The sequence below is a fragment of the Ooceraea biroi genome, chromosome 14, assembly GCF_003672135.1.
Source record: "Ooceraea biroi isolate clonal line C1 chromosome 14, Obir_v5.4, whole genome shotgun sequence".
Taxonomy (NCBI): Eukaryota; Metazoa; Arthropoda; class Insecta; order Hymenoptera; family Formicidae; genus Ooceraea; species Ooceraea biroi.
In genome coordinates, this window is record NC_039519.1 from 2,634,001 (window position 1) to 2,657,187 (window position 23,187).

Here is a 23,187-nt window from a genome sequence, read left to right on the forward strand (position 1 = left end):
GGAATTTTATCTCGTTGGTATATTAAATCTCTTGCACTGTAATACACATACATGTGCGCGTTTTCATTTATATGATTTTTCGAACTGTACCTGAATACAAATCCATGAGTACATACACCACCGCTGAATACGATTGAAGTCGTCATTGATGGAAAGCATTGTAAAGTACTATATTGGACCGCGCATATACACGTCACAGGTATACCTGTATGAAGCGAGTCTGATTCGATCCTGAAAACGTATTAATGTTTATCTCGTATCATGATTATTTTTTTGTATCATCGGTATCTGTTGTTCACAAAGGGAGCGAGAGAAAGAGAGTTACCGTAATAACTTTCGCAAGTAACGTAGAAAAAGCAATTAAGTGAAAAGCAGCGGGCGCGAGAAAGGATTAAAGCTCTTTGAATGAATCACGCGTCCCGAACGGACCGCGGAATAATGTGTCTGGAAGTAGTTCGGGTGAGAGGTTTTTCCGCGCGATTCAACAAATTGGTGCGTCGCTTTGGCCGTATCCGCGCGAGAAAAGCGTTTATCCGTCCGACGGCGACGAGAGGCAGGATCGGGGAAACTGCCGCACCTCGTTCGGCCTCTCGTTCGGAAATAAAACAATGCGTGGCGAACGAGTGTCGAAGTGGCGGCGTGGCAGACTGTCGGCGACAAGAGGCCAGCGCGGTGATTGTGCGTGCATCATTTATTGTTGTCACGACACAATAATTCTATTTCCCGAGCGTCCCGATTAATCATTGGTGGCCCGTGCGATCGCTCAGAGAGCACTGTGTGTGTTTCGAATCTATTTCCACTATTCAATCCTTCAGGAGTGACAGAGCGGCGACGGCTACAACCTCGCGCGTTTATACGCGCGGCGATGGCGCCGCTTCGCTTCGCCCTGAATGCCGCTGGATCACAAGGCGTTTGATTAATTTTCTGCATTGTATCCGCCGGGCTCTACGGACCTCCGACAAGCACCGAGGATCTTATGAGCGATTAATCGAAACGGTGCAATTGATGATGGACTGTTTAGAATGTGACCTGTCGCAAGGGAATGATTTTTCGGAAACTCCATCAGAGACTCACGGTTCTAATGTCAAGCGGAGTAGAAGATAACAGGAATCTATACGCATTCTGATTACCGCACATTCTCGGGCACTTAGCTGCTATTAACAGGGTATTTACCGGTCTGTAATTACCATTCCGGGCGATTCACCGGATGATATGGTACGCCAGCAATTTCATTCTCCCTACTCTTGATAGTACGTGTGTCTACGAATACTCGATCGACTCGGGCCCTGCTTTCCTTGCTGAATTCAATTTCCCTGAGTCTACAGCGGCGAATCGCAGGTGCGTCAAGTTGCTTCGATCGGCAGAGATTGCATTTTAGCAGACGGAAAGAAAGTTGTTGCAGTTTTGGGCTCCTCTGATCGATACGACCAGCAAGTATCGCAAACTTGATCTTCGTGTTATCGTCTGATCTGTGGACTCATCTTTGAAGTTCCGTTACTTTTCGGTCACACGTATTATTTCAGATGTATTTGCAAAGTGCAAGAAAAAGACGAAATTTGATTTGATACATTTGTAAAAAATATCTTATATCTGAACAGTGTTTCTTAATATAAAATAACTTAAATAAAAAAGACTTTATACTCGAGACGAAGCTTACAATTTCCTGTTAACACCTGATAATATTACCCGGCGATAGCTGTAATGCGTTAATTGCAAAGAGATTTGGAGTTTACGAGGAAGAGGAGCATCGGCCGGGGATATTGCCAAGATGGGCTAAACCTATCCGGCGAGTTTGTTTCGCGGCTCGGAGCCAGACGCGGAAGATCGAAGGTGTATCGATCTAGCAATTGTGTCGACCACCGCGGCGTAATCGCGACGGAGTCAATAATCCATGATCCGCTCAGCTTGGGAACAGCTCTATTCCGACGTGTAATTGGGATCAGTGCTTATCTGTTGGCGCACACCGTGTTCCAGCCTCCATCTCGTCGCGTGTCCCCTCACACACCCCTTGCCTTCTTCCGTCGCCTTCGCACGGCGTACACCGTGTATACCGTGACAATATTTGCGCTGTGAATTAAAGCGTTGCAATCGTCGTCCCGATTCATCCTGATTGATTTTCAGGTTCGTGAATCCGGATGCGGTTAAAGCGTACCTTTATGTGGGAATATTGCATCTTTACGTTGCGTGAAGGTGACAGTGATCACGCAATACTTACGTGTCCGTTTCCTACGCGATCCACCCTTGCCTTGTCCATGTGGTGTGACGTAAATGGCTTTGTTTAAATAATCCCTATCTCGCGCGAGGGATATAGACCGGTACGGTGCAGCACCGGGGATGTGCAGCACGTTACCGTGCAAGTACGTTCTCTCGGCAACGTAACACGCCCGAGCGTAATAATATTCAGAACTTCCAGCGAGAAACGGTACGCTGTCGGGAAACGCGAACATTTCGGGATGGATACGGAGACATATTTCAGCGCGCACGTTGCTAGCATTGCTCGCCCGTGTGCAGTCTGCCACGTGTGATGTGTCGCGCAAAACTAAACTATTTCGCGTCAGTAAATTCTCGGCAGTATGCCGATACAGCGAAACGCCGGAAATGAGTTACTTAGGGTACGTGCGGTGTCACGTGTCATTCGCCGGATTCTCCGTGCAGAAATCTGCACTGAATCTACCAACGGTTCTTCTTCGATTTCTGTCGAGTCACTTGGTCCTCTTTGCCGAGGGTGCGAAGTCGCATTTCCGTCGTGCCACGGGTAGCCCGTTCGTTCCTGCATTCTCCTGTATCACGTTCGATGAGTTGTTTAATAAAAAGAAAGGAAACTGATTCGCGAGAGAGAGCCTGATCAAGCGAGATTTATTACGTTTTTTGATATCTCACGCTGTTGCAGGCAGTCGCATTACGCGAAGCAAATTTAGCGTTACGGATTGTGATAATCTTGCGTTATCCCTTCGTTACACATACGCTTTAATAGCGCTGGAGCGTGGTCGAGCGATATAACGAAATGTTGTTAATGGGTCACTTAGCATTTAACGTCGCCCTGTTTCAGAGGGACCGAGCTTCAGCGCGCCAATAACAAACATGACGGTCTCAGTGGGAAGAGAAGCTGTCCTCACTTGCATCGTGGCGAACCTTTCCACGTACAAGGTAAGCTGCTACAAACACACGACAGCTTTTAATCTTGCACTGTATCGATTCTGTTTTACACAAGGAGTCGTACGAATGATGCTGAAAATGCTGCGCGACCCTCGCGCATGTGCACAAACGACATAAACTATCTATACATATACGTATCCGTAGACGATTCGTCGAAAACAATTTGCGTATTAAATTAAATTATTCAATTAAACAAAAACGCTTCTCGATAAATCGACAATAATCTCGACGAATCGAGAAATTGACGCTTTCGAAAAATTTACGAAACTAACAATAAGGCGGGGACAATTTCCAACGCAATATGGCATACCGCGTGCGAAGTTGGTCGAAACGAAAAATGGAAAATCGTTATGCACCGATAAACAAAGTTTAATTTAGCTGCCAGTTACAACGGGAATAGCCGGTGGACTTCATTGCCGCGAATAGTATTCCTCGGCACGCTGCAGAAACGTGGACGTGCACGAATGAATTCTGCGGTGTGACAAACACCGCTCACCGTGAGCCCGCAAAGTCTGATGAATTAAAGTTCATTCATCACGTGATAAAAATTTATCCGTGTCGCATCGCATACATGTAGCATACATACATATTTCGTTGTTATTGTACGATGCAATTCTGTAGGAAAGACAAGGTGCGCATTGCAACCCGGTGCATATATCGTCATATATGCACTCTCTTATTGCACATATTTTTTTTTTATTTTTAATACATTTTTCTGCCACAGTTACAAACGCTTCCATTGCGCATGACCCGCGTAGGTTGTTTGACACAAAAAATAATATTGAATGAAATTTCTGTGAGAGAAAAAGTGAGCTTTAAATTGGCCAGGAGAATTTTAACGTGTAATAAAAGGCGCGGCGACAATCCTGACGCTCTTTTACATATTTCGACATAGGAACTATTGACGCATTCTGTGTACCCTTTAGCGTTTCCACTAGTTTTGCCTTTCTTGAAAGTATATTGCCAGAATTCCACTCTTACTTCGAACTTTTGGAGAACGTCAAATAATGCGAGTTTCACCATTACGTGAAAAACATTCGCTGGATTCCTGTGATGTTCACATTCTCAAGGCGCTACGAATTCCCGGGGCGGTGGATCACATATTTCGCGATCCAGCGGCACAGTTTTGGAAAACCTCCGCTTCTAACGCGAGAGAGTATTGCGTCCTGCGAGGTGATATGGACACGATATTAAACGCGAGAAAAATGTGTACTACATGGGTCTATATGATGTTATGTGAATTCACAACTCTACGTGAATCTTCATTCTGAGTATCCCTAAGCAGATTGAAATTCATTTTCAGGTATTTCTGCACAGAGAGAAGAAAAATAATGGAGAAAAATACAAGATAATTGAGAGTGTTTGTATAATTATGTACGAAGTGGAAATATTTAAATAACGATCCGATTTGACAGACTTAGAACAGGCTTAGCTTAAGTACGTCAGATTAAGCCAGGATATTACGCAATTACGGCTCACAGAGGACGAAAAGCGTTCATATCGCGCTCTCGCGCTTCCTTCGTAGCTTACCTAACACCATAACGTCCGGAATAGCGTTTTAATCTCGAAATATATTATTCGGAAATTAAAGGGGTCCAACGAGGCGAGACGCCACCCTGCGGTAAGGAGAGCTTGTGGATCGCGTCGGAAGGAAACACTGCAATTATGATTGTGCTGCAATTAGCAGGAGTAGAAATAGTACATTTTATTTGTCATGCAGTTTAAAACAGGAAAACCCATGTATAATAAAATGCACAAATATGTCGCATGGCGTGCGGATTACACAACGGGTTAAATAAAAAACAAATAAAATGAATTAAAGATATATAACGTACATGTGACGCATCCTGTTTCTGATTTTCATTAATAAATTTATTAATGCAAATATGCTTGATTTGAATGTATGTCACGTTAAATACTTGGATGACAATGATGGTATCATCTTTCTCGGTGTTAAATATGTACGAAAATTCTTATGCATACCGAGATTGTATAGTAAATCTTTTATGTTGACCGTACGTACGTGAAAGCGCACTAACTACTAAGCAACGATTACAACGTTTGCGCGTACAAACGACACGTCTCTAGTTAACGTTTAACCATCAAATTTTCCCACAAGTCTTGAAACTTAGCTACGAAGTAATTCGGTCCTGGACCATAATTCGACAACACAGGGGAGTCTTAAATGGGTAGCCTGGTGAAGATTTGCGGCGCCTTAAACGACAGTAAGCGGCGAAAGTTTACTGCATGCGGCTGGCATGCCGCACATTGTCTCGTTTCTGCGTGCATCGCCGCATGCAAGATTGGCCGAAATTCCTCCTCGAGGCGTTCGAAATGAAGGGCATATCTCCCATCCGACAGGAGGGAAATTTATTTCGAAAAATACGTGCGATATTCTCGTCCAAATGGAATACCGATGATTACCCCTTTTTCTATCGCGAACAAAAGCGCGCAAACTCGTTACGCCGGCGATTTCTTCGCGCGAGGTGTTCTTTCTATCGTCGAATCTCTGAATGACTTTGCATCGGAGCGAAATAAATTATCGACCTGGAGCAGCGAGGGCAACAAGAAGTTATTTCAGTTGCGCGGCGCGGAGTAAGATCGACAAAGTTCTCTCTAATTCTCGCGCAGAGTCGTATCGTTGCTGCAATCTTGCGGCACTTAACGTGATATATCGTCGAATAATACGTTGTCGCGACAAGCGAAGGAAGAGCCGTGTATCTTTCTCACCGACAACGTAACGCCATGACATAAGAATAATATATTCTAATATGTCAAGACGCGGCGCTACGCCACCCCTAATACTCTAATGCAATTTTGCGTCACGTATTACGGTGGCCGGCTAAATTCTGCCGCAAACAAGTTCGCTCGCACGCGGAAGGCTTGTTCGCATCACGAGGCAGTTATGAGTAAGTGGCGAGCAGGAGGAGGTGAGGTAGGTCGACCCTCCGTGATGTAGGGCCCTCTGCGTGTTGGTACACGTGAATGTTAATCAGAATGGGATTTACATATGAGGCTCGTATTACCTGGTAGTCGGGCAGATGCACCGGGAGGCGAAGATAACGGCCTCCAGAGAGAATGGAGGGAGGCAGGGAGCCAAGTTCAGGAGGCGACGGTGCACATCGGTGTGCGGAGCCGCAAGAGTCACACACAGCCGATCTGTAATAACGTGCCACGTAAGACATAATTATATATCACGCCGGGATTATTGCCGCATTTACACTCCGGCGCGCTAACAATGAGGATTCGACAACGGCGGCTCCCGTATTACATACGTAACTACGAGGGTGCCGATATATCTCATCATTTTGCGGTCGGCTCCAGATTGTACGACCGCCGGAAAGAGGCCACCAAGTTATCTGGGCTGTTTTGCCGGTCTCGGGCCGACTGGGCGATAATAATTATATGGTCGCGATCGTGAAACGTGTTACGATTATTATCGTACCTTTCACATGCTTGCAGGCCGGCTGAAATCGCGATGTCATCGCGATGAAAAATTGTCTTCTGATTACGCTTTAATCGAACTTCTGAATTATTGATTGGAGTTTCATGCAAATTCGGAAACCCATAATGGTAGCCATCAGGCGGTTAATCACATTTCGCTCGATCGATACTTGCCGACTATTATTCGCCGTACTTGCTGTACTATCGGCTACGACTAATTTCGTTTGAATGGTATGGAAAACGCGCGATGAAAAAACAAGAGTCCAAAAGAGGCTTTTCGGCCCAAGGAATACTTATGTCAGGTGTGATTAAAGCGATGCTATCCGATAGTTCGCCTCGAATATCACTGTATTATATATACCATTGTGTATCGTGTGTATTATCTATGCAATACTATGCTGCTAATATGGTAATGCGAAATTGATCATCGGACTCCATGCGGCATCTACTCACGGGGAGAGATATGCATATACGGAGTTTCGATTTTCGGCTGATTCTCAATTAACGGAACGAAATCTTCACTCCGCGTGCAGTGTCGAATTCGCTCTGCATTCGCGGTCGTAAATCTACCGAAGATCTTCGTAAACGCCCGGAAGACGGATTCATTGCGGAAGAGAACGCTAGCGACCGAGGCACAATAGATAGTCACGACTGGCCAACGTTATTACCATTGTCTGCATATTGTCACGCTCCTCGTCCCATTCGCTTAGGCGTGCTACCAGTCTTGAGCATATGCTCGCGTTCTCACAATCACTACGATGCAGTTCAACCCTTTACGGTCTAGGGAGAGAGACTTTAAGGCACTGTCTCTGACGCTGCGCAGGGTGTCGAGTGACATAACTTATGCCGTTTTCAGTGTGGCATGTTGCGGTGGACGTAGTCACGTTCGCTCTCCTCTCTCTCTCTCTCTCTCTCTTCATAATTGCTACGTGTTAACGTGGAGACGGAGTCTCCAGAAACATTCATGACTTTCTCCGCGAGCGATCAAAAGAGAGTTCAAGAGACATCGGCACAAAATGGAATCCTCGTTCCGAGGAGTCACGTTTCTTCCTAGCACTTGTTAGAGATCATCGATCGGGCGTCCATAGGTGCCATCTAAATAAAGAACGACTTAACTTTGTGTTTCGGGACATTTCGGAAGATCGTGAAAAGCGAGACATTTTCCATTTGATTGAATGCGCCGACCGCGTTCCATGCCACTTCCCTTTAGATTACATTCGTGTCCGCCTCGTAATCCCGCGGAGAGCATCATCCGCAACGTTGTACGATCATGGCGAGAGTACAGGAAGGGTCCGTTCGGTATCTGCGAACGTTTTCATGACCCTCTTAAAATCGGGCGGGTTTACTCGGTGGTTACTTACCGCTGTCGCTTCGGGTTGGGATGAGTTTATGTGTGGAACACCCGGTCGTCCTGGCCCGTTACTGGAATCTTCGAAACCGTCGTTCAGGCAAATTACATCGAAGGAACAACTCTGCTGAAGTATTCATCACGCGTAATGGAAGCGCGCCATTAATTCAACCAGTTGCTAGAACGTTGCATGTGCTTGTGTGTGCATGCATGCGTGCGTCCGTGTGTTTTTGGACGGACGCTATGTGAAATACTGACTCTCCTCGGACGAATCGCGTGTCCAAACTTTATTAGGATCCGAATTAACGGAGCTGTTACCCCCCCGTTTTTGTTCGTCACAAATCTTTGTCTAACGAGCTGTGTGTAATTCATTGGCTCTGATAGATGATAGGAACCAGCATGTGTTGAGCTACACAGTTATATATTTCACGGCAGAATAGCATTTATCCATTTTTAATTGCCTCTTGTAACTTCTTAGGGAAGGTAACGGAGTTTCACGCGTGCAATTTTCATGTTTTCATTAAACATTGTGACACAAATAGCGATAGAATAGCCTTATTCAAAATGAAATGGGTTAACTACTCTATTTTAAGATATATAAGAATCTCGACAGAGTCTAGATATAACATTCCTATTCCGTTTTAAATTTACGAATGAAAAGTAGGTCGCGTGAAACATTATTCTCAATCTATCATCGCAATGCGCATATATCTGACAGATATTTTCGCATAAATACATCAACATAAACATTCATCTTTATCCATTTTGCTTTGAGCAGGTATCAAAGTTTGTTGTTAAAGTTTAAATATAAACAAGCGTAGCTGCTAAAATTAATGTGAATTTACAATTTTTCTATAACACACATTACTTTATTAATAATTGTAAGATAATGATATTATTATCTCAATAAATTATTATTATAAAGAAATTATTGATAATATATAATATAGCTATATTTCTTTATAAGAATAGATCTTGTTACATGTATATCTATATGTATAAAATATATTTATATTAAAACATAGAACTAGCACGCCACGCATAGAATTAAAGAATAGCACGTTTTTCGTTTCGTATGCCCTTTTGTTCACAGAATGTAGTTAATTAAATTGACGTGTCGACAGAAAAATAAAACACCGTTTCACATGCGATCGTTATTTCAATAATACCGTTTCAGAGCAGTCATTATTGTCGAGTTCGTTATGTGTTGAATTGATAGAATAATTACTGAAAATTCACAATTATGGCAACGCGTTTGATTGCCGTCAATTTAATTGTTTTGTGTGTCGTAGCATGGGATTATAAAAATATTCCGGCAGCAGTAAGCTGTACAGGGCGAGGTGATTTAACGTTTTATATTCCTTTATTATCTCGATATAAATACGTGCGAAAATTTCGCCGTGCAAGCACGTGCAGTACATTTGCAAACAATAAGCTCAAATAACAAATGTCTGTTATTGATCGTGTTATTTTTTGCGAATTCCGTTTAACATGCGCACCGGAAAAATCTCTCTTTCTATAGATACGAGCTTGATAAGAGTTTGAGAAAGCAACGGTCGATGTAGAACGGCGACACTCCTTTCCCCTTACATCTGACCTTAATCGTTAAGGTTAATTGTTTTTGGCACGAAGTCGCAGATAAAAATCATGCTCCTCTTGGGTAACTTCAGCCAACTTTATACTGGCTTTATTGTTATCGTTCCGATCTCTTCGACGGATGGTGAGTCGGGCCAATGTAGCTGTTCGAGTTTTCATCGCGCCAAGACTAAACGCAGCAAAAATTTATTGCTCCCGGAGAGCGTATTATAAATCAATCCTGAATATTTCTACATTGTAAACAAGTCAGATTCTGACATTTACAATTTGCAATTCGGCTATAATTAAAGGGAAGGAATTAGAGAGCGTCGTGTGGAGAGTGATTTACACCGGCGATCGATTTTATCTTAATCAGTGGCTTGCGTGACAAGATACATGATGGACGTGGAGCAGCATGCAAATAATTATAGGCAATATATGGACGATCAACGGTGTCCAATATTTGCGATAGATTTACCTCACTGGCTACTAGTTACACGTCGAACGTCAGGAACGATTGCCAATTGCTCTCACGTCACGAATATTTGCTCGTGAATAATTAATGAGAGACCCTTTCGTGCAGGGCGCGTGCACAGATTTAGATATTTCAAGATAATGTGGCTTGACAAATTACTTTCTGCGCTTCGTTTGGCAAATTTTTTTGTTATTCTTTCTCGGAGAGCGCTCGGAACGAATCTATTTATATTGAAATGACAGATAAAAAGTAAACATTTTTAAATAAAATGTAACGTTTTGCATATATGTAAATATTTTATAACTTTTGTTTATTTTGACATTTTGTTGTCTTTAATTGATTGCAACACATTGCATCCTTTTGTCGTCAGATGAGGCCCGGAATAGCTATTTGACATCGTATTATCGCGGAATAAACATTAAAGCGCGTTGCTTATAAGGTCGAGAATTTCTAACACTTCCTCCGATACTCAAGAAAACGTTGCACGTATACGAAGTATTTTGGCCGACCGTTTTGTTAGTTTCTTTCCGTGGTTACCTCGAATTAAACTGAAAGCACGGCTTCGTTGTGATGCTTACGAGTGGTCGAAGTGCAATTTAAGCTCGCAGGAACTTAAACTTCAAGGAAGGGCAACGCAACTGGTAAGAGTCTTACGTTCTTTGCGAACGCTAAGCATAATACGGCAAAGAAAGATAGGTTGGCTTAGAGCAGCTGTTGCGGACATTAAGAGTCGATCCAGTGTATGCTAATAACGTATTTAGGAATTCTGGGTATCTCATAATGTTCCGCGAGAATCCGTTAAAGTTGAACGGATGTGTTAAATTACAAAATTATGAGAATGATTAATTTTGGCTTGGTGTCGCTAATTTAAATAACTATATTTTGGACAGTCAAACTAGGAGCGCATCATGTTATAAGACTATAATTAATGTAAAATTATTTAGGAAATGATTATTGTATTATTAAGAGTTTCGCATGAAGGATATTTCTTGGAAATTTTCGGAATCTAATTGTTCATGTCGCAAAAACGTAATCAGTTCGTTTCGATTTTATCCTATCCGTTCATTCCGTATAATGAGGTCGCCCATGATGAGAATCGTTTCTCTCCTATGGGAGCGTTTAAGTATTCGAGAAGAACGCGGTATTTTAAGAAGGAAATGAAAAGACCCAAGGTGAATTATCCGTAGCCTGATCGGATATCACGACGCAGGATTTTCCACGGCCACGGAATATCATTCGAATTATGATTATTGAGGCAAAAGATAAATGCGTGTAAGATTGTCTTTAATGTTGCTTGCTTCACAAAGTTATTGGTAAACAGCAGTCGTTTAATTAATAATGAAATAAAAGTGTAAAACTGAAGTGAAAATTGATGGGAGAATGCGAGAATTGTCGTAGGTAAGTACCAGCCTTAGAAGCTAGTGAGTTATCGAATCCCTCCCGGAAGACCTTTAGGCCCCTTTCGCGATAACTCGTTGAATCCATTATCACGCTGGTAGACACGAGCGATACTACACCGCGATGTGTGCACATACGTTTTCTTATATTACGCGGTATATTTCCCGGTGGTGGTACACGCGCAATATTTGCTCGGGGCGATACGCCCCGGCATAGTCGGTTATTATTTAACAGGCTGGTGCAATGTATCGCGCATTTTGACACCCTGCCGGCCCGTTTTTGTGAAATATGGCTGTAAGATCCGCGTCGCCCCATTTTTCGTGCGAGCGTTTTTTGTAGTTCGACGTTGCAGTAACTATATTTGGAACTGCGATGCAGATTGGATATTTTAATATCAGAGCTCTCTGTTTATAATATTTATTATAGCATAGATTACGTGAGTACACGATATGTATTCAACACATATTACAGCGCATTACGTAAAGGCGGAAAAATTAGGTCGCTAATACCGTAAAGCCAGTTAGCTGGTCGCATTTATACTGATTAAAAATTCTTGAAAATGATTATCGTCTTAAATTTCTTCTTACTTGAGATACTCACCTGAAATATTCGGAGCACCTCGTCGGCGGGAGAATTTAATTATCTGATAGTCAACCGATCTATCTCTCTGTCCCTCGAGGAAATATATGTGCTCCCACCAACCCCGTGTGGCTGAATTCGGACCGGAAGTGCGCTCACCGCCGCCGTCCTTTTCCCTGGAAATAGGAACAATTTTTATTTCGTGTTTTCGTTTCACGGATAGATTATCTATCCGTAATTGATCGTCATGAAATATTACATTATCGAGCGCTGGATTGCTACTGCATGATAGTATATTAGTGAAACGTATAAATGCAGCGAACTCTATTCTTTATAACATTTGTCTAAAAATACAAACACCTGTAAATATATGCATATTCTGAATTATATTAAAGTGCTTTTATGGATAATTACTCCTCTTAGATAAACTGCGCTTTTAAGAGATAATTACAAAAACTTTGTTTTTATTTACTAACTGGAAAATGCTTTATCTCTTGATGCGAAAATATACTCGACATTTTCATTTCATTCTTTACAGTTGGATTCGTTTGATAACTGATCATTCCTTTGAAAATATTGCATCCTGATCAACGAGGTCAGATAGCTAGCTATGACTCACATAGATCGTTTATTGCACCGTATGTTGGAATTGGCAAGAGAATCGCTGATAACTTTACCAAAATCTAATATGATATATATTATGACTTTTAAATCACAATTATCTAACTCGGACACTTATTTAAATGTAATTGTACAAACGTCTCATAAATTTCTTGAACATTTTTTTATAAAACTATCCTTCATGAAATATTGCAAATTGCAACGGTATTTACATTTTATATAGAAAATCTTGTCTCCTTTTGTCGTATAACTATCATATAATACGAAAAAATTTATGCGTCACGTTTATGTTTTCTCTGATGTAAACTAGCCTCTCTCTCTCTCTCTCTCTCTCTCTGTTAAGTATAGCAACGAGACTAATTCACATCATGTAAATGTCAGAAGCGAGAATTTAAAGTGACATTCATGTGAGTTCGACGACAACAGAGATCTCAGACAGTAAATAATTACTGCAGACTCGCGCTTTTTACGTACTACATACTTTATGCGCATTTTATTTATATACTGCATCGCCGTTAAATGCAGCATTAATTTGAGGTTGATTTTGGACCATCTAATACACAGTCGAGACATATTTCTCATATGCATATATAATATAGAACAGCAAGTCAAACCATAAAATTTCATTGCTATTAATGTTGCACTAGTCGCGACGGCGTTTGCTACTACTAACGCGGTCAATTGAATCCGTTCATGGCTTTATACGCAAATAAACAATTAATGATCCAGCAACATGCGTGTTATATTGTTGGCCGTTAACATATCCGTCTGTCTACCGTACATGCATGCCGTGCTGTCTTCCGATCAGTGAAACGATGCTGAGCGTGTAAATTTTCCAGTTGAGTGCATCATCCAGTGATGTGTCCATGTCATAGACAACACAAAAGTAAAATATTATTCTCTAACATGACTTATACAGATTGCTACAATAAAAAATATATTACGTGCAAAAATATATATATTGCATAAAAGAGTTGTGCATTGAATATATATTGAATACATTGTACATATAATGATTATTAAGCTCGGGCAATTAAATTTCATTTATGGCCTATTCAACTTCTCTCTCAACGTGCTCCATTTTCTATGAGATATCAGTACATGCGACACAAGTGTAGGTCGAAAAATGGCGGCGATCTCCAAATCGATATACTAAATGGGTTTAACGGGGCAGGAATAATTAGGATGTTGGCACCGAGCCCGAGAGGCAGAACTCTCGAGCTTGCAGAACAGATTTGAACCGAGGAAGGGTCAGTGCTCGTACTCCTACCTATTACACGCGTTGCCACCCATGGCTCTGGCATGTACATCGTGTGTCTGTACTAAATATTGAACAACGTGTTTGAAGCATTCACCAATTCTACCAAAGAGTCCTTATACATCTCAAAGGTTTCTATTCGTATGAATAGTGATAGATTTTGTTTCGTAATTTAATTATTAATATAATCACGGAAAAAGATGGTTTAGTTGATTCAGCTAATCTATAGCTTGCTGAAAAAAATTAGGCATTTTAAATAAGCAAATTTGCTAATGCAGCAAAAAAGTGGTGTGTGAAAGCATTTATCACTTGTTCATAGAGCAAATCCATTTATGTTGCAATTATCTTAGTTGCTGCAACAAATCATTTTCGCTAGATGATGTACGTAGGTAACGCCAGTTGTTATTATACCTCACTTCCGCACTAACAATCAAATAATTGGTATATTCATGGAAAAGAATAGTTGAGTGAGTATAATCCAGTGTAATATTCTATCTGAACATAGATCATACAACGTAAGATTTTACAGCAGTACATATTGTTTCACGTACTGTGTTTGCAACTACGATCTTGTTATATAAATCAATCAGCGCTACAATATAATAATTCTGATAGGAGTAATTATGTAAATATAGGAACATTTGTTATCTTAATCATGTATTATAATATGTTTAAACTTTAATGTGTTCTCTTATATTAATTAATAACTAAGTTTAACAGTTAGTATTCTGAATATTGATGTTAATATATTTATGTATATTTACATTATTAAATATATGTATTAATGCACATAATAATAAATAATTGTAAAGTGAATATTCCAGATATTTCAATGAGCATTGATGGTTTATCTAACTTCTGTTGCTGGAACAACTAATAACTTAGCTATAATGGAATCTCTTAATAAACCAAATTTTCTTTTATATAACACCAAAAAGAGTTGTTACATATACCAAGCCATATTTTTCATTGGTGTAGTAAAGAATCATGTTTGCTGCATTAACAAATCTATCGTGCTATAACATCAAACTTCATTGGGTACAACTACAAATTTTGTGTAGCTCTGCAACTTAGTTACTGCAACATAGCAAACTGGCTGTCCGTATATTACGGCTATGAATTTGCTAGGCTAACAGGATTTTCCGTTGTCATAGCAAATCTTTTTTTCCGTGAATTTATAATTTTATTATTATTAATATAATAATAATAATGTTGAAGACTAGAGATATTTTATTACTTCTAATAACGCTAAACGCGTTATCTCTTTCATTAAATATTTAGGCAATATTCTAGAAAGGTTTCAACTGTATGGACTGATCGTGTCTGTTCTTATATGTACATCTTTTTTGAAACTTTTTAATCCTCTTAACGAAACAGCGGTACCATGTGACGAAAGAAATTGCTGATGTTTTGAGTCAGATTTATTAGTATACTACCGTTATGGTTTTATAGAGAAGATACACCTGTGTATCGTTGCACCATTACAGGATTGGTAGTCTAGCTTCCAATGCAGTTTCTGTATTGATCAACGACACCGTGTATAAATACAGACAGAAAGCAGAAAGATATACATCCATTTGAGAAATTACAAATATCATTCTCGATGTTTTTATATTGCAGCAAACTGTGCATGATATTGGTGGGTAGTGCAGTTTGTAATGTGTCAAACGTATAAAGTATCGTCAGCAAGGCGTCAGCATCAATCGCTTAACAAATGACAAATGGCCGACCGTAAAACGTCGTAGCATTATAAAATACGTAGATTTATGACGACCGCGGTATCCCGATTGCGGCTGCACATTTTGCTCTCGCGGAGGACTTTGTGATAAAAAAGAATTAAAAGTATCACGGTAATAACAACTCATACGAATTTTATCGATATGCCACGTGAAATGGCGCAGCCGGCACGTTCACAGTGTTAATCAACGCGCGTTAAACACTTCCAGTGGTGAATCACTGTTGGCACACTCAACGAGCAAGTTCTTTTTCAATTTTTCGGATCGCATTATTTAACAGAGTTACGTTCCAATTAGCGTCAAATTGCAACTGCACCGTGGCGAAATAAAACGTGTATTGTACATCCCGCGTAATCATGAATATTGCTGGATTGCGTATGTATTCTCTACTCCGCAATCACAATCTGATCGCGTTTTTTAAAAATATAAACGCAGCGTTTAATAAACGGATATCTCTCGCTCACGTTTTTACATCTATCATCGATGAGATATTCCTGCATTTACGATTCCTGGTTATTAACGATTCGCACCTCTGCTACTTGGAGAATTAAAAATAGCCGAGGATATAACAAATCTTGTTAACATTAATAAGAGAATATTGCATATTAAGCACGTGTAATGCAGTGATTCACATTAGCGTTTCATGAAATAATCAATTGCATTGTTAAACTTTGTAATCCGTAAGTTTGAAAATACAATTAAATTTACATAAGATCTGGAATAAAAATTGCGCGGAGGAAGCTTAAAGAAGAGTTATTTCAGTACAGTTTTGAGGGTAAACAATACGTGATATTGAGGATGGAATAAATTAAGCAGTTTAAGAAACTTTAGGATGTATACGCTGCGCGACTGGAAGATTTTGAACCCAAATACATTTTGAAACTTCCTCTGTTATCGTATCTAGTGGCGCATAATCGACGTAGCATTTACATAAATGCATCGAGCAAGTGCAGTCAACTGCAATAAATTGAGCCCTACTAAAACGCTCTCTTCCGAGATTGAGTTTCCTTGGGCCGTTATCCTGTCGATTATCTATTATCTATTTATGTCATAGTCGAAAGTATTAGGCTTTACGAGGAGTTGAGAGAGGTCGATCAATTTTTTACACTTGTCGCCTACTTTACATGCATTTTCGCTGAACAGTTTCCACTCTTAGTTAACGAATCACACAAACGAATCGCGAACCGCCGTAGATTGCATTTAGCGAACCATTTCGCGTGGAAAGTGCAAAGGCAAAAAGTAATACGGGGAACGCTTCCGGTTTTTTTTCCACTCGCCTCAAAATGGATTCGCGCGAATTCGATTTCAAGACTGCGGGAATTACTTACCATAAATTATTATTGGAATACGCTCCGCAAAATCTACATACTCTTTTAGATTAACTATTCCATATCTTGCACTTTGGTTTTTGCGCCTTGGTATAATTGACACGATAATTTTAACAGGAATATTTATGTTTTTTATTTTCTTCTTCTTGACGTTGCTCTTACGACATTCCGGAAGAATAGCGCTCCTTTAATATTATTATTCATCTGAGTCATTGCAAAAATGATTGTAAAAATCCCGTGGAAGCGCGGAAAGATCACGTTGACGTAAAGATGTCATGAACACCTTGGACTAACTTCTTGGTTCCGTACCAAAATATCGACCGTAATATCGCCTCGAACGACTACGCAGGCATCAAGATGTCTATCGGTTCGTGGTGAAATGTTACGTTATTATTTTTCTGGTGCCGCGCCAGCCGAACATGAATTTCGTGGAAATAATGAAAGTTTATCCCACAGAAATTTAGATCAATTGCATTGGCGGTGCGTTTTTTGATTACTTTTCTTTTGCAGCCAAATTTCGCGTTACGTTTACAATACGACAATTACGTTAACGCTAACAAAGGGCACTTTATCATGTAGAAACATGTATAACACTGATACCCGATCAAAAGTTCTCTCTTACATGCTGAATTATACAAAATGTGCTCGCTAACAAAGGGAATATACGTGCAATCAGCAAAGGCAATTAAATTGAAGGGAATGCGCACAGACTGTCTCTTCTACGTTTATAGTTTCAATATCTATTTAATGTGTCGAAGGTATATGAGGTGCGCTTTAATTGTCTGGCCTGTAAAGCTTACGCGGGGCGCGTTTTAGAAAGCAATCAAATTTTACGAGCGCTCTTCCACTATCTACCCTCGCAATTTATTTTATGAAAGTGACTTCCCGGCGTAAGTTTTATGCCGCAGTTCTGGATCACTTATTGTATCGAAAATAAAAATTTATAGGAGCGTAGACATTCATGGTACCGGACATTCGACAGACACGACGGAGCCTCGAGATAGAGTTATCCAAATATGCTATCATATCAGAATTTGTATTTCTCTTATCTGATATCGTCCTTAGACAATGGCGAAATGCCCAATCCTTTTATCTATCGCTGCAAGAGATGCAGAGCACTATAGCACGGTGTTGTTTATTAAGTACGTTGGACTTTAAGTACGTACTATCTATGCGCCTTTGGATGCCGGTGTTTAATTCGTTTCTTCGCACTTCACTTCTTCCATTTTAATGTTCTCCTCGAGTTTCCAGAATTCAGTTACACGCGAAGTTACAATACCCGTTACTTTGCGCCGCCGAACAAAGGGGGAAGAATGAATGCGGAAAGATTTTCAGGCGACGAAGAAACGCCCTCCCCTTCCCTTATTAATCGTTAACACGATGAAGTGCAATTCTTTTTTCCGCGTCAATTCTTTTCCGCTTTAACGCGGCGCTCAGCACAGCGAGATCCTCGGCTTTCATCTCGGTACAATTTTTTCTCTCACTCCATCAGCCGTTACCGTACAGCGATGCGCTTTTACGTCGTGGCAATTCATCCTTACCTCCACAAACGCGACGCGAGCAAGACCGAGAGGGTCCTTCGTGCTACAGACAAGTATCATTCTCGCAAAAAGTAACTCGAAAATGAAAAATCGAGTGTCTGACGAGCTGACGTGTTATTTTTCCGAAAGTGGACCGTGTGAAATATGTCAGAAACGCAATACTGCAACGCTAATTATATCGTGCGATATATGATGCATTGCAATGAAAGATTATCAGTTAAAATTAAAGACATGCACAGAGAGAAAGAGGAAGAAAGCGAGAGTTGCTTAATGTAATAAGATAAATCACGTCAATATCATATTATGAAAAATGATATATCGCAAGGAAGGTATAAACAACGTTTGAAATCGGATAGAAAAGAATGTTCCCTTTAAGGAGGGGTTACATGAATAAATATTTAAAATCTAAGCATCATGTGATCGATCGTACTGTCGTTCGAGCACAACCATTAAATAAACAAATTCTTCTCGCAGTAGAGCCAAACTGTAATAATCATGTATCGCGGATAATGCAAATTGTATTAATGCAACGTTACCGTTTTAAATATAAACGCGCACATTCCGCGATTACTTCTCGCAAGAAAAAAAGATAAAAGAAGAAATAAATAAAGAAAAGAAAAGAATAAAAAAACCATACAAATACGAGCAATAAAAACGTAATCTTAAGTGTTTCGGGCGCAAGCTAATACAATACAAAACGTCGCTCACGCTTGGGTGCCCGCTTGAAACAAATGTCTTTTAATTAAAGGAGAACGAGAATTTGCAAAACGTGACGTAGCACTTTGTACCCGGCGGTGCTTTAACTTTCAAATGTATAACACGACGCCGGTAGTATTTTTTTCGTGCGCACGCCACGTTTTTCGCCGTGTGCGAGCGTCGACGTTCGCGTATCTGCATACTCACACGAATAAGAGGCAACAGCCATCCTCTTTAATACACTTTTGCACGTTGCAGACCACGTTGATATCCGCGTCCCACACGGCCATCGTGAGCAGAGCAAGCTACGGACTCGCTATAATAAAAGTCTGGAGACTCGGCGAAACGATTCCCTTCGCGTCACTCCCGTACTGAAATAGACGTAACCCAGTTCAAAAGTACCGCAAGACCAAAATGCACTGCGCATTCGGCCTGCGGGGTCACCAGCATCAATGGCCCACGTCCATTCAAAAAATATTTTTTATTTTTATGTCTCCCGTGTAACGATTCCAACAACGGATTGCCTGTAATCCTGCAATCGGCCGTAACGCCACTGAAAAGCGACGCCTCCGCGTATCGATAACTTGGAAATAACCGAACATTGTCGCGACGAAATTAATCGCACGAATGCATCAGTGCCTCGAGGCGAGAAGCAATCAATCGATTAGCAATAGTACCAGACGTCGATGGACGCGGACAAATTTGCATTCTGTCGCCGATGTCGACGACGACGCGGAAACGGGAGACGAGAGGATGGATAGGCGATAGAGACAGAAAAAAAGAGCGCGTTGAAATATTTAAGGCACCAGTCACTTTGTTAGCAGCTCTCGGAGAGCTGTGAGAGGATGTGATTTGAGGCTGAGTGATTGACAGCGCTTGCAGCTCACGCATTAGGGCGCAAAAGTGGCGGGACGTACGCAACGGAAGCGGAAGATAATGGAACGCTGTTCGCGATGTCATAAATCGGGACGTACCGAGCGCGTTCGCGTCCCGCGTATAAATCATCTTTTATATGCTAAACCAGAATTATACGTCATGTGTATTATACATGCATATAAGTCCGTTAGCATACATAACGTGACGCGCAAAATATCTTTTTATTAAATATTTTTCGTTCATGCATACGAAGATTTGCGCAGTTGTCATATCAGCTCAGTACTTCGTTTTTCACGGTACAAATCTGTCCGGACGGATTAGCAGGATTACCAAGAGATCTCGTACGGTAACGTTTTTCCGCGAAAGATGAGAAATATCAATTTGGAAGGAAACTTCCGCGTTACTGAATAACCAATACTAACTCTCATGTGCACGTTTATGAATTATGCTAAGGTATCGAGGGAACGTTTACTCGACGCGCTCGTCAAATTTAGTAGAGAGAAGTAGAGAGGAAAGATGCGTATTTGGCACGCGGTTTCCATTTTGCGCGCTCCCGTGATCACATAGAATCGCGAACGCTAGGCCGCTGTGGCCACGTCATGGACAATGAATTTCAGACGCTCCGTTGACGCGTTCTGTTCGAGTATTTCATGGCTGACTATGTCCGGACGTGAGACATATTGCCGTTCTCGACTGGTGGATTTCAATGCAGATTTTATGTTCGCGCAGTAGACACGCATCAGCGATTTTCGAAAAGCGCGTCAGATATCGGTCAGCCGAGAGCTCGGCGGACGGGTTTTGCCGCAGCGACACAGTTCGAGATGCAGGTTTAAAATTTGAAACGTCAGGGATTTTTCGAACGCGCCCGCACCTTTAAAATTACAGACGAGCTACCGCTATCTTTCATCTGTTTCTCCAGCTACATATCTCCATGATGCTGATACAGAAAAGTCGTGATGAAATTAAAATTTCACTCGCGAATCGCGATCGAAGACATAACAGTTAAATGACGACGGAGAGCATTTGCGAGAGGGAAGGTGCCCTTATTTGCGCGGAAACGCACGTTAATCGCTTGCGTGACAATTGCGAGGCAGCCTGTTAACGGGCACACAGTCACTTGATTAAACATGGCGAGCGTGTACCGTTGTTACCCTGCGGTCGTAATGCAACACTTTTAACAGCTGGCAGCTCGCTCCAGAGGCATAATGAACATCAAACATGCATTCGATGCATGCGGGAAGTGCATAAAGGGACTGATCCTGAGAGCAACTATGATCTTCCACTATTCTCCAAGTATAAGCAAATTGATAGTTCTTCTTAATCTCTTTCTTCATCAGTTTGCTTTGGAACACTATCACAGCAATCGTGCTGCTCTTTCGGCAAAAAGGGAAACTTTCAGAGACATGATTCAGTCATTAGCGAAGCCGTCGCTTTGCGCTAATGGCTTAACGTCCATTCAATACGCTATCTCTGATTTTGGCAGTGTAAGCTTTTCAAGTGCGAAGTATCAGCTCCAAAGTTCCTCTCTCGCGAAAAAGTAAAAAGCATTTAAAAGTAATTACTTTGTAGCAGATTTTCTCAGGATTCCAAAATAATTGACACGGACTGAGACTAAATCCTTTGCTTTAATAATGTATTTATAAATTGTGTACGAATTTCGGTACGGTTTATGAAATGCATCAGATAATTGTAGAAACAAGAATCTTAGATATGAATTAGAGAATAATTTCTCATAAAAAAATAGAAAAAAAACTATGCCAACGTCTGAGTAGTTACGATAATCATAAATTGGTAGCAAATAAAAGGACGAACGGAGTGTAATGGCGAAATAAAAAAAATATCAGGTGGCGGAACAAAGTACAGGAAGGTTTCGAAGAAAGATTAAAGAGGAGATTTTGTAAGTAGACGTGAGAATTTGCTCCTGGTCTGTCGGGGATGGTGGGGCTTCTCGGGGGTAGCTTTGTCGGGCGAATTCTTGCGGTTTCGGAGCAATTACCTTGACTGAACGCCAACGACGGTTCGTAAATCAGGATAGGACGGAACGGTAGCTAATCTATCGACGATGAACGCGGTAGCCATCACTCGAACGCAAACGCTAAATCTCATCTTCCGATACAGCGATTAGGGATGTACGTACACAGTACGGACACTTGTGTATTCCTGTTTGATCTTAGAGAAAGTCTTATCATCCTACCGCGGTTTCCGACGAATTTCTTCGTAGAACTTTTACCGTAGAAAGTTTACTACTCCACTGTCAACCATACGTTGTTTTATTTCTCTCCGTACCCCTCCGTCTTCCGAAACAGCCGGTGAAAATCCTGATCGGTGGCAGAATGCCAAAGTAGATTCAGGGATCATACGATATACTTGAAAGATATTTTCTTGATATTTTCTCGTTTTATCAGAACTTGGGGTTTGGATTATCTCGAGTGATTATGCGATTTCTCAAACTTTCCGATGTGTTTCTTATCGATAAGTTTGCGTGAGAAATATCTCTTGTGTCATGATTAGCAGACATACTGTGAATTGAATTTATTTGCAGACGTATATACATATACAGGGTGTTTCCTAAGTAAGTAGACAAACTTAAAGAGGATATTCCTTGGCTTATTTTAAGAAGAAAAGGTCATATAAACATATGTCCTAAACTGCTTTGTTTTCCAAAAAAAAGTACATCACTGTTTTCGTTTACTTTTCGTTTATTATAGAACAGTTTGTGTTATTGCAAATGAAACAAATGAAAAACAATAGTAACCAAAAAGAAAAATTATAACGAAAAAGAAAATAGTAACTAAAAAGAAAAATAATAACATCACAGTAACTGCTGAAAATGTCCACCTGCAGCCATGATACACGCCTCAACTCTCCTTTCCATTGATTGACGTACACGCTCAAAAATACCTGGAGTGTCTGAAACGAGTGTTCACTTACAACGCCGCGAGACCATCCCCACTCCATCCCCACCGCTGTTGACTCGTACTGCAAAAGCACGCTATCCGAAAAGTGAACGAAAACAGTGATGTACTTTTTTTGGAAAACAAAGCAGTTTAGGACATATGTTTATATGACCTTTTCTTCTTAAAATAAGCCAAGGAATATCCTCCTTAAGTTTGTCTACTTACTTAGGAAACACCCTGTATATACAGGGTGTCCCAG

At 40.9% G+C, this 23,187-nt stretch overlaps 1 protein-coding gene across 1 annotated transcript in view; it reads left to right on the forward strand.

The window, feature by feature from the left end:
- LOC105286612 (neurotrimin) overlaps positions 1-23,187 on the forward strand; it is a 123,439-nt gene that overhangs the window by 77,265 nt on the left and 22,987 nt on the right. Inside the window, exon 2 of the mRNA XM_011351667.3 lies at positions 3,050-3,147. Coding sequence (XP_011349969.1) covers positions 3,050-3,147 — 98 coding nt within the window. The remainder of the gene's footprint in view (positions 1-3,049; positions 3,148-23,187) is intronic.